The 13,533-nt window shown below is 43.9% G+C and overlaps 1 protein-coding gene across 1 annotated transcript in view; it reads left to right on the plus strand.

The window, feature by feature from the left end:
* Positions 1–13,533, plus strand: part of MATN2 (matrilin 2) — a 167,868-nt gene that overhangs the window by 101,209 nt on the left and 53,126 nt on the right. The window contains exon 6 of the mRNA XM_031669683.1: positions 10,408–10,530. Coding sequence (XP_031525543.1) covers positions 10,408–10,530 — 123 coding nt within the window. The remainder of the gene's footprint in view (positions 1–10,407; positions 10,531–13,533) is intronic.

Below are 13,533 nucleotides of genomic sequence, written 5' to 3' on the forward strand. Positions count from 1 at the left end.
CATAGGGGATCACATTTCTTTTCTTTCTTTCTTTCTTTTTTTTTTTTTTTTGGAGACGGAGTCTCGCTCTGTCATCCTGGAGTGCAGTGGCACAATCTCGGCTCACTGCAAGCTCCACCTCCCGGGTTCATGCCATTCTCCTGCCTCAACCTCCCAAGTAGCTGGGACTACAGGTGTCCGCCACCACGCCCGGCTAATTTTTTTGTATTTTTAGTAGAGATGGGGTTTCACCATGTTAGCCAGGATGGTCTGTAGCTCCTGACCTCGGGGGGATCACATTTCAATGTGAGATTTGGAGGACACAAACATCCAGACCATACCACTAAGCACATGTTTTTAAGTCTTTAATTTCTGAGCCTTATTTTCCTCACCCATAATGTAGAATAATAATATCTACATTGTAAGTTTTTATGGGATTAAATAAGATAGTGAGTGACATTCCCAGTATACTCTAGGAACTTAGCATCATTATTACAACACCTATTATCATAATATCCTGTATATAGTGAAGTATGGAGCGAGAAGAGAGTGAAGGACTGAGCCTTGGATTGCAGCCACATGTAGGAAGCAGGAAGTGGGGGCAGGAAAAATATTCATGAAGAAGTAGCTTAAGGCTGGGGGAGAGACAGAAGAATCATGGAACATGATAGGAAGATAATTTCTTGGCCAGATCAATATTAATGTCATGCTCCAGCATGGCCAAAAGTAACAGGACTTAGAGAAAAAGCCATCAACTTGAGTCACAGATTCACGTCTGCAAACATTTCAGAACTCTGCCAGGGACTTTGCTAGGCTTGAGGAACACAAGGGTGACCAGGAGGCCATTGATAATGGCAAAGGGGGGATGGGTAAAGGGCAGATTTCAAAAGTCAGGGAATGGGTGATGAGAAAGTGTGGGCAGCAGGTTCAAACTATTTATTTAAAGAAATTTGGTAGAAGTTAAGCATGTCCAGCTGATGCAGGGCAGGCACATCCCAAAGTAGAGCTTAGCCTACCTGGGTTTTTGGCTTTGCCCAGGAAAGAATTCAAGGGCAAGCCAGAGGTAGAAGAAAACAGCTTTATTGAAGAGGAAGTGTTATAGCTCCGTGACTGCTCTTGCAGAGCAGGGCTACCCTGTAGGCAGAGAATAGCAGCTTAGGCAGTTTTGCAGTCGTATTTATACCCACTTTCAATTGCATGCAGATTAAGGGGAGGTTTATGCAGAACTTCCTAGGGAAGGGGTAGTAATCATTGGGTCATTGCCACAGAAAGGGATGGTAACTCCCAGGTGTTGCCATAGCAACAGTAAATTGACACGGCACACTGGTGGACCTGTCTGATTGAAGGCTGCTTTCACCCCAGCCCTGTTTTAGCTAGTTCTCAATCTGGTCTGATGTCTCTGCCCCGCCTCTGGAGTCAAGTCCTGCCTCCTACCTCACAGCTACTAGTGAATTTATGCGGTAGGTTTTCAGTTTCAACACTTTCATAGCAGTGGTTCTAGTACTTCTTTTGTTACCAAAACATTAGGGGTTCAGTCTAGGTCCTTTTGCTTGTTGCACAGAAAGCCAATCGCTGAGACAACAAGTATTACCAGGAAAGAAGGTTTCAATCAGGTGCCAAGAAGATGGGAGATCAGTCTCAAATCCATCTCCCTGACTGACTAAAATTGGGGCTTAGGCTGGATGTGGTGGCTTATGCATGTAATCCTAAGCACTTTGAGAGGCAAGGTGGGAGGATCACTTGAGATCAAGAGTTTGAGACCCGCCTAGACAATATAGTGAGACTCCTGTCTCTGAAAAGAATAAAAAAAATCAGCTGGGTGTGGTGGTGCACACCTGTAGTCCCAGCTACTCAGGGGGGAAGACTGCTTGAGTCTGGGAGGTTGAGGCTGCAGTGAGCCATGATTGCAACACTGCATTCCAGCTTGGATGACAGAGTAAGACCCTGCCTCAGAATAAAATAAAATAAAAATTAGGGGTTTATATAACAGGGAATAAATGTATAATAACCATATGGGGGAAAACAGGAATTAGGGAGGAGTATGGAAGAGGAGTTTGTCAACACGCAGCAGGTGGTTGGTTAGGCAATCATAAATGGTGAGGGGTCTGGCATGTCATTGTGCAGACGCAGTGATCTAGTAAGTTTCAGCTCCTTGATACTGTCAGGGAGGCCTGATGGTTTGTTTCTTGAGAAGGGTTCTCAGATAAAACAAATGTAATTTTCTCAAGTTTCAAGACTGGAAAGGTAAATTTCTATGTTTATTCAAAATAAACCGTAAACATCAGTTCTGTGAGACAATTGGGCCAGTTTCACTTTGATTCATCCCTGAATTATTACTGTGACCTGCATGAAAATTCAGTTCTTAGTCATGGACTCAGCATTTTTTATAGATTTCCACACGTTTGAGTAAGTGGAACGTTCAATTCCAGCACCAGAGTTCCAACTCCCTGAGAGCTCATTTCACCATTGGCAGTCCTGAATTTATTTCCATATTCAATGGTGGATTGCTGACTAAGAACCTCCTTTGCTTTAGTGGAGTCCCTGAATTTATAATTCATCAGCTGCCACTAAAGTCACATTCATTGCCATCCAAAACTGTTTTTCAAAGACCCTTTATCTTGATCTCTGAACATGAATTTTCTGCTGTACTTACTCACCTGGTGTTTACAAACTGCCTTTTATTTTGGGGGAACTTTGGTCCTGTTTGCATCTTATCTACGCAGGCAGATTGTAAACCCTTGAGGGCAGAACCACTTGTACTTTTCATCTTTCACAGACTGGACTTGAAATACATTTTTCTTGAAGCACTGACTGAGGTTGATCGCAGTCTCATGCATTCATGTTTTATAAAAAATATTTTCCCCATTGACTGATTTTTAAATTATAAAGTCATTTTTGTTTATTTAAAAAAAAGTCAGACCAGGCATGGTGGCTCAAGCCTGTAATCCCAGCACTTTGGGATGCTGAGGCGGGCAGATCTCTTGAGCTCAGGTTTGAGACCAGCCTGGTCAACATGGTGAAACCCTGTATCTACAAAAATAACAAAAAGTAGCTGGGGGTGGTGGCACACACCTGTAGGCCCAGCTATTCAGGAGGCTGAGGTGTGAGAATTGCTTGAGCCCAAGGAGGTGTGTGCCACCACTCCCAGCTAATGGCCAAACCCCATCTCTACCAAAATTGGCCAGGCATTGTGGGACATGCATGTAGTCCCGGCTACTTGGGAGGCTGAGGTGGGAGGATGGCTTGAGTCTGGGGGGCCGAGGTTGCAGTGAGTCATGATTGTGCCACTGCATTTCAGCCTGGGTGACAGAATGAGACTCTGTCTCAAAAAAAAAAAAAAAAAAAAAAAGGAAGACAGAAGGAAAAGAAAAGAAATTTTCTTTGGGTTTTAAATCCTGCATTTGGAATTCCAATTATGCCGTGCGGAGGAGAGGTTTTGTGAGTCTGACTGTGTGTGTGTGTCTAATGTATGCTCAGCAAGTAAATTGGTTCTACCATTTCTCTAGATGACAAATTTGGTTTTTCTTACTTTGTTATCAAAAAACTTTAAAATCCAAGTGCTCCTCTCTAAAGTATCCTGTTTCTGCTAATGCCATACCCTTGCAGACTGAGTCCTGCTGAGAAAACCTTATAATTGGACGAGCTTATAAATCAAAAATCATTGATTTTAGGGTTTTATTACTGGCAGCAAGGTATCATGTATTCTTAGAGACAGTGGAGTGATTTCTCACACATTGGGCAGAGAATGAATGTGGCAAGACTGACTTCTGATTCTGGGATCTTAGCACTTGTGATCTGGAGGGCTAAAGAGCTACAGCTGTAGAATTAGTCTTTCCATTTGTAAACAAGAGTGGAGAAATTTCAGGCATAAATGACTGAGAACAGATTTTGTTGAAGTAGATGAGAACTTGAAACAATAGAGCCATCATTGAGTTACGCACGAGATCACCTCCATACATCTGGCTCCCTAATCTTGACCTCTCTTTTTATGAGTACAATTTTGCAACCAAGGAAGTTGTGCAAAGAACCCAAACCACTTGGCAAATAACATTAGAGCTGAATGCACTAGAACTCTCTTGGCCTTAACAAACTGTTAGGTTCACGTGCGTGGCAGGGGGTTCTTCCATGTCTAACCGCTGCACTGATGGCCTCATCTGCTGTCTCCAGCAGACTAGCAGTGCATCAGTGGGTGGATCTCAAACTGAGATGAGATTTGACACCTTGGAGTTCTATAGACCAGAGACTTGGGACCCAGGAATGCGTGAATCCTGCCTTGCCAATCACATCCTCCCCCTTAGTTCCCCAGAGATCTGTATACACAAAGAGCAAAAACATGAGAGTCAAGATCCAGAGAAGCTCTCTTATCCCATGAATTGGGCCTGTGGTTAGCTGAATTAATGGAAAATATCATTCAGAAAGGGGAATCCTAAAAAACTACATGTGCAAACCCATGCTAGTCATTTTATTTTTGTTTAAAACACATAAACGTATACTTAGTAAAAATCACTTTTATGCTTTTAAAAAATACTAATTTTAAGTTGAAGAAAAAATATATTTACAAACCTTTTTTTTTTTTTTTTGAGACAGGGTATAATTCTATTGCCTAGATTGGAGTGCAGTGGCCTGGTCTTGGTTCACTGCAGCCTCAATCTCCCAGACTCAAGCAATCCTCCCACCTCAGCCTCCCGAGTAACTGGGACCACAGGTGCACACCACCACGTCCAGCTAATTTTTGTATTTTTTGTAGAGATGAGGTCTTGCTATATATCCCAGGCTGGTCTCAAACCCCTGGGCTCAAGCAGTCTGCCTGCCTCGGCCTTCCAAAGTGCTGCGATTATATAAAAATATTTTTTGCATAAACCATACCCATAATGTATTGTCTATGATTTTTTATTTTTTTTTTTTTTTTTTTTTTTTTTTTTTTTTTTTTTTTTTTTTTTGAGACAGAGTCTCGCTCTGTCGCCCAGGCTGGAGTGCAGTGGCGCGATCTCGGCTCACTGCAAGCTCCGCCTCCCGGGTTCACGCCATTCTCCTGCCTCAGCCTCCCGAGTAGCTGGGACTACAGGCGCCCACAACCGCGCCCGGCTAATTTTTTGTATTTTTAGTAGAGACGGGGTTTCACCGTGGTCTCGATCTCCTGACCTTGTGATCCGCCCGCCTCGGCCTCCCAAAGTGCTGGGATTACAGGCGTGAGCCACCGCGCCCGGCCTGTCTATGATTTTTTAGTTTTGGTTCCTTTAAATTGGAGCAAGGATTTCAAGACATCTGTAAAGCAATCTAACAGCAGAACTCTTGTAAATTTTAGTGGAAAATTTCCCAATGTTTTACATTTATTTCATCCATGCCTGGTTCTATAGCAATTTTGGTTAGCAAATTGCTTTAATTTTTTCCAAAGCTTTCAACATAATTTTTATTTTTAAAATCTCAATTTCTTTTAGTGCTTATATTTTATTGGTTTTTATTTTATTTATTTATTTATTTTGAGACAGAGTTTCACTCTGTCACCCAGGCTGGAGTGCAGTGGCACAATCTCAGCTCATTGCAGCCTCCGCCTCCCGGGCTTGGTTTTTCTTACTTTGTTATCAAAAAACTTTAAAATCCAAGTGCTCCTCTCTAAAGTATCCTCCCACCTCAGCCTCCAAAGTAACTGCAACAACAGGTGCCCACCATCATACCTGGCGAATTTTTGTATTTTTAGTAGAGACGGGGTTTTACCATGTTGGCCAGGCTGGTCTTGAGCTCCTGGACTCAAGCGATCCACCACCTTGGCCTCCCAAAGTGTTGGGATTACAGGTGTGAGCCGCCCAGTTTTTTTTTTTTTTTTTTTTTTTGAGGTGTAGTCTCGCATTGTCGCCCAGGCTGGAGTGCAGTGGCGCAATCTCGGCTCACTGCAACCTCCAACTCCCAGATTCAAATGATTGTCCTGTTTCAGCCTCCTGAGTAACTGGGATTACAGGCACGTGCCACCACGCCCAGCTAATTTTTGTATTTTTAGTAGAGACGGGATTTCACCACGTTGGACAGGCTGGTCTTGAACTCCTGACCTTGTGATCCGCCTGCCTTGGCCTCTCAAAGTGCTGGGATTACAGGCTTGAGCCACCACGTCTGGCCCCAGCCCAGTTTTTATAATATTTAAATTACTTACAATAACATGTACAAATGACATATACAGGTTGGGAAACAAAAGCAACCTTGCCTCTAACAATGGCTCTCAAATGTTAGCATGCCTCAGAATCACCTGGAGGGCTTGCTGAAACACGTATTCCCGGGTCCCACCCCCAGAGCTTCTGATCAGTAGGTCTGGGATGCAGCCTGAGAATGGGCATTACTGACAAGTTCTCAAGCGATAGTTGATGCAGTTGGTTCACAGACCACACTTTGAGAACCAATGTTTATAAAAATACATCTCAGTCAATGGAAGAAGTACACAGGTGTCCTAGAGCCCATGTGTTCCACCAAGGCTGCTTTATCAGCATACAAGTCAGCCATTGTGAGGCATGTACAGGTGTTTTATTTTTATTTTTTTTATTTTTTGAGATGGAGTCTCGCTCCGTCACCCAGGCTGGAGTGCAGTGGCACAATCTTGGCTCACTGCAAGCTCCGCCTCCCGGGTTCACGCCATTCTCCTACCTCAGCCTCCGGAGTAGCTGGGACTACAGGCGCCCGCCACCACACCTGGCTAATTTTTTGTATTCTTTAGTAGAGACAGGGTTTCACCGTGTTAGCCAGGATGGTCTCGATCTCCTGACCTCGTGATCCGCCCGCCTTGGCCTCCCAAAGTGCTGGGATTACAGCCACCGTGCCCGGCCACAGGTGTTTAAAACATAAGTGTTCTAACTGCTTTGAGTTTGTAGCATGCCCTGGGTTTTCAGGATTCATATGGTCAGAGGGAATGAAAGCATTGCTTGATCAGGAGTTGGCTAAAGAGTTATCAATTAAAAGAACATCTTAGTACAACTTTTTTTTTTTTTTAAACACCCAAGCCAATTTGGATACTCTATTCTAAAACATTCTGGAAAAGGGGAAAGTTTAGAGTATGTGGCTTAGATCCGAAGCCTAAGCCAAGCCTTCAACACCTCTCTAAATTGTTACATTAGTCTAAATTATGGGGCCAGCATAATTATGAGGTATCCCTCTGAGGGACAGAAGTGGCCGGGCTCAGATTATACCCCATGGTATAAGAGAGAGGTAGAGTCTGAGTTTCTGACTTTTAGATGTAGTGACCTGACCACTCATCATTGCAGCACCATCAGTGTCCTACAAGTTGGAAGTCAGATCAGCAGCTCCTGTTTTTGTAGGTGATACTAAGAAGCGAGTGGCCATAGATAGGACTGGATGACTGACGGCAGGCACCCATATCCGGGATTGGGAGAGTTTCATGATGGTGAGTCGAGCCCAGCACGAGGAAGTTGAAGCTGGGGATTGTTGCCTGCTAACACAGGCCCATGCAGGCTCTGGTATGGCCAACTCCTGTGACAAACAGACTGGACCGTGTGCCAGGGTTTAGCCTTCCTCGATCTCAGTGTTCCCAGTGTCACCATTGATTCATTTAATGATCCCTTGGTTCTTGAGAAATGAGAAATGAACTGTTAGAAGGAGGTGGTGCTAGCTCAGTCGTTATGACTCCACTCTAGCAAGCGGCTAACGTTCCATGACGTTCAGACCCTGAGACGACATGAATGTCCTATCCCCAACATAATGACTTGTGAATTTAACCTGCAAATACTAGGTTCTACTAGAACTCTTTAGGGAGCTGAAGTTACAAAAACAGTATTTAGACTGAAACTTTTTTTTGTTTTGAGACAGAGTCTTGCTCTGTCGCCCGGGCTGGAGTGTAGTGGTGCAATTTTGGCTCACTGCAACCTTCGTCTCCCGGGTTCAAGCAATTCTTCCTGCCTCAGCCTTCCAAGTAGCTGGGATTACAGGCACCCGCCACCATGCCCAGCTAATTTTTGTATTTTTAGTAGAGACAGGGTTTCGCCATGTTGGCCAGGCTGGTCTCGAACTCCTGACCTCCGGTGATCCATCCGCCTTGGCCTCCCAAAGTGCTGGAATTACAGGCGTGAGCCACCACTGCCGGCCTAGACTGAAACTTAATGAAGCTTTGGAGCAAAAGAATAAACTTAACACAGGTTATTACTCTTTACAAATCTTTAGTGTTTGCCTTTGCATCTTTTTATTACTATGCTAAATATGTCATTATCTTCTCCATGCGTGGTTTTGCTTTTTAAAATTTTACATGTGTATTAATTTTGTAGATTCTATTTCCTTGTTATTATTGACACACTTTTGATACTAACATATCCTAAAACATTGTAGGGAGTACTTTTTTTTTGAAAAGGGACTTGTCTTAAGCTCCTGAGCTCAAATGATTGCCCTGCCTCAGTCTCCCAAGTAGCTGGGATTTCCAGAAACTTTTTCTTTTTTTTTTGAGACAGGGTCTTGCTCTGTCGACCCCAGAGTCGATCCTAGGTGCACTCTCTTTTTCTCATTTCATCTCTAATCCAACAGGAATCCTGTTAGCCCACCTTCAGTATTTACCGGTGTATTAGTTTGCTAGAGCTGTGCTCTGGTTTGGATATGGTTTATTTGGCTTCACCGGGCCTCGTGTTGAAATTTGATCTCTGTGGCCAGGCACAGTGGCTCCTGCCTGTAATCCCAGCACTTTGGGAGGCTGAGGCAGGTGGATCTCTTGAACTCAGGAGTTTGAGGCCAGCCTGGCCCACATGGCAAAACCCTGTTCCTACTAAAAATATAAAAATTAACTGGGTGTGGTGGTGCACACCTGTAGTCCCAGCTACTTGGACGGCTGAGGCAGGAGGATCACTTGAACCCAGGAGGTTGAGGCTGCAGTGAGCAGAGGTGGTGCCACTGCACTCCAGCCTGGGTGACAAGAGAGACCCTGTCTCAAAAAAAAAAAAAAAAAAAAAGAAAAGAAAAGAAAAAAGAGAAAATAAATTTGATCCCCAATGTTGGAGGTGGGGCCTGCTGGGAGGTGTTCGGGAACACCAGTCATATTAATTAGAGCTCACCACCCTAATGAGCACATTTTAACTTGGTTACTTCTGCAAAGACCCTATTTCCAAATAAGACCACATTAGTAGGTACCAGGGTTTAGGACTCCAACATGTCTTTTTGGGGGACACAATTCAACCCATAACTTCCAGAACACCACTCCCCCTCATCCCCTGCAACATCCCAGTTTAAGCCTCCACCCATCCCCCCTGGGATCAGTGGAGTCACTTCCTTACTGGTTTTCCACTCTCACATTTGCCCTCTCAGCATGGGTCCAGAACCCTGCAGTGACTCCCAACTCATTCAGACTAAAAGCTGAGGTCCTTGTATGGCCCATGGGTCCCTCCTGACTGCCCCCTTCTCATCTCCTACCTCTCTCCCTCCTCCAGCCACCCTGGCCTGTTTGCTGATCCTCCAGCCCCCCAAGCAGAGTCCCACCTCTTGGCCTTCACACTTGCTGTTTCTTTTGCCCAAGATACTATCTCCCAGATACCCTCATGGCTCGTATGTTAGTCAGCACTGTTCCTAACCACCCACCTTCTCAGAGAGGCCTTTCCTGACCACCTCTATTACATCCCACCTGCTACCCACTCCCCCACTGACCCTACTCCTATTCAATGTTTTGTGTTTCTCCAGAATTTTCTTTATTTCCTAATAGTCTATGCTATTTACTTATTTTATTTCTTGTCTGTTCCCCAGTTCCACCATCATTATCCAAATGTAAGCTCCTCGGGCTGGAATTTTGGATTGTTTTGTAACTCGTTCTATCCTTAGCACCTAAAACAGGACCTGGCCCATAGTAGGTACTCAGCAAATATTTGTGGAACTAATGAAAAATCAGCCAGTGTATTTTCTCATACATTATTAAACCATTTACCCTTATTCAATGTTCATCTTATTTTCTAGGGTTTTTTGTTGTTGTTGTACACAACGCTGTTAAGAGCTTATTGTATATAATTTCACCCTTTTCCCAGCTGTTTCTTTGGGTTTCACATCCAGGGTGAACATTGTCAAATTGCCTTCTGAAAGGATCTTTCTCAATTTATAATGCCCCCACCATTAGTAACGCTGCTGCCTTTCTACCACTGGCTTTTCTCTCATCTTATTTTTGCCAGTTTACTAGCTGTAAGTGCACCTTGTGATGATTTTGATTTGCAGTTCTTTAACTTTGAAATGCAATAGTTCACTTGTTCTTTAGTTTATCTTCCTGTATGAATTGCCTGATATAGACTCCTGATTTTTTTTTTTTTTTGAGGAGGGCAGAGACCTTGGGTTCATATCTGTTTATTCTACTCTTTTTGGGGGGCAATAATATTAATCCTAATTAATATCTGTTATCAGTATGCCCTCATCCTACCTTTCCCTTTTCCTCTGTTTGCATTTCTAATTCTGAATGTGTTTTATTCTCTCCAGCTGTGGACTACTGTGCTTCAGAAAACCACGGATGTGAACATGAATGTGTAAATGCTGATGGCTCCTACCTTTGCCAGTGCCATGAAGGATTTGCCCTTAACCCAGATAAAAAAACGTGCACAAGTAAGTTACACACATATGCACACACAGAGAAATGTTGATGTTATTGCTGTAGTAACTGTGGCCATGGAAATCTCTCAAGTATAGATTAGCATATAATTATGTCATGGGGGTCTAATACCTTTTGCCCCATTCCTCTTCTGTCAGGACTTTCATGACTTGGCTTAAGACCATAGACCACTGTATCTTAACATCACTATTCAGGGAATATGATGAAGGTACCATGACTGTTCCTTCAGCATCTGCTGAGCGTGCTGACAATCAGACGAACTTACTTCATGCTAACTCAGCCTGACTGTGCCCATCAGCACTAACAGGGCTTGAGATGTTTTCATTGAAGCTTTGTGGCTTGTGGGCTTTAGCTCTGACTCCACACAAGAAAATCGCTGAGCCAAAAAGAATTGTAAGTGGTTTCTTCTGGTGGACGGCAGTTTGCAAAGAACTACTCATTTTTTGCTTGAGATATTTAGTTCAATTTGATTTTAACTATATACATAAAAATCAGAATTAAGGCCGGGCGCGGTGGCTCAAGCCTGTAATCCCAGCACTTTGGGAGGCCGAGACGGGCGGATCACGAGGTCAGGAGATCGAGACCATCCTGGCTGACACGGTGAAACCCCGTCTCTACTAAAAAATACAAAAACTTAGCCGGGCGAGGTGGCGGGCGCCTGTAGTCCCAGCTACTCGGGAGGCTGAGGCAGGAGAATGGCGTAAAACCCAGGAGGTGGAGCTTGCAGTGAGCTGAGATCTGGCCACTGCACTCCAGCCTGGGCGACAGAGCGAGACTCCGTCTCAAAAAAAAAAAAAAGAAAAAAAAGAAAAAAATCAGAATTAATTTCACCTCCCAAAATCTGAACATAAAACTCTATAAATTAAAGATGATCATTAGTTTTGCACAAAAGATAATAACTAGTTGCAAAAAGAATTCAAAAGTGTTCTATTAAATATAAAGGTATATCAGGAGACTTAAGGGATTGTGTGTGGATTATTATCCTTCTATAGGGAGAATCACTTGAGAAAAGCTTGTTTTTTAAGTATTAGGGCCAAGCATTTATAAAAAGTGAACTTTAATAACAATCTAGAATAATGTAAGGCACCTCAGAGACATGCATCAGTGAGAAAACAGGATTTTAATTCATAAAAAGTTAATGTACCTACAACCTTTCTAAAATGCTAAAATATATTCATTATGTAAAACAGGATATGTCTACACAAAACCTTTTTCAACATAAACTTACTTCCTACTCTTCAATACCTAGATGTCAGCAGCTTACAAACACCAGAGCTGGAGGTGTGGGTGATGTATGGAACTATAAGGGACACATTAGGTCAAAAGCATACATTTCTGGAGCCCCAGCCATGTGCCAATAGAAATGAATAAGGCAAAGTCCTTAATGGAGAAGATACTGTGGCTGAGTCTTGGAAGTGGAGCTGTCATTCACTAGGCAGAAAAGGGTGAGGTGGGGGTTCCAGGAGAAGGAAAGAAGTCGAAGATGTGAACCAGGCAGAGAACTGTAGTCTCCATGCCCCGTGCATGACTGGAGTATACTGTGGTTTATTTGTTTTGTTTATTGAAAGAGTAAGTAAATGAATGAGTGGGCTTTTGTGTTCCTGGTCTCCCTTCCCTTCTGAATATTCTGAACTATAAAATAGCAGCCTGGGCTGTCGTTGTGGTTGGGGAGTTGTGGTTGTTGGGCTGATGAGTCAGTGTTCCTCATCAAAGAGGAGGTCGTGGGCTGCCAGCAGCCAGCCTTGGTTCCAATCCCAGCTTCTCTGCTTTTTCTTTTGGTGATCTTGGGCAAGTTATTTATGCCTCAGTTTCCTCAGTTACCATAGAAGATGATAATACTGCCTACTACATAGCATTATTGTTTCCTTTTTTTTTGACACTGGGTCTTACTCTATCACCCAGGCTGGAGAGCGGTGATGCAACCTCGGCTCACTGCAACCTCCACCTCCTGGGTTCAAGCGATTCCCCCACCTCAGCCTCCCGAGTGGCTGAGACTATAGGCTCGCACCACCACACCCAGCTAATTTTTTTGGTATTTTTTGATAGCAATGGTGTTTCACCATATTAGCCAGGCTGGTGTCGAATCCCTGACCTCAAGAGATCCACCCACCTCAGCCTCCCAAAGTGCTGGGAATACAGGCATGAGCCATAGCACCCGGCCATAGCATAATCTTGAAGACTAAATGAGGCTGAGCACAGTGGCTCCCGCCTGTAATCCCAGCACTTTGGAAAGAGAAGCAGGGGGATTACTTGAGCCCAGGAGTTTGAGACCAGCCCTGGTAATATGGAGGGACACTATTTCTACAAAAACTTTTTTTTTTTTTTTAATTAGCCAGGCATGGTGACAAGTGTCTGTACTCCCAGCTACTTGGGAGGCTCAGGTGGGAAGACCACTAGTTGAGCCTGGGAGGTTGGGGCTGTAGTGAGTCATGATGGCACCACTGCACTCCAGCCTGGACGACACAGTAAGACTTTGTCTTAAAAAAAAAAAAAAAAAAGGCTAAAAAGGGACGATGTGGGCTTCAAAGACTTTATTTCTTTATTTATTATCATTATGTTTTTTAGAAATAGGATCTTGCTCTATCACCCATGCTGGAGTGTAGTGGTGCAATCCTAGCTCACTGCAGCTTCCAACTCCTGGGCTCCAGCAATCCTCCCACCTCAGCCTCCCAAAGTGCTGGAATTATGGTCATCATGAGCCACCACACCTGGCCTCCAAAACTCTAAATTTTTATTTATTGTGCATATACCACATGTCTGGGCTAAGTTTAAAGGTGCATAAACCATTCAAGATTTCTACTGCAGGCTGGTGAGGGACCCTAGCCATAGCCACACTGAGTAGCTGAGTCATGGTGCCAGGAGTTATGTGACCAACAGCCTACAGTGTGATGCAACCAGGACTACAGCAGGAGTTAGAGGAAGGAGACCAGTTAGACCAGAACAGGTGAGATGCTGCCTTGCAGGGATGAGGGCTGGAGAAAAACACATATCCTAGC

Source organism: Papio anubis, chromosome 8 (assembly GCF_008728515.1).
Source record: "Papio anubis isolate 15944 chromosome 8, Panubis1.0, whole genome shotgun sequence".
Classification (NCBI taxonomy): Eukaryota; Metazoa; Chordata; class Mammalia; order Primates; family Cercopithecidae; genus Papio; species Papio anubis.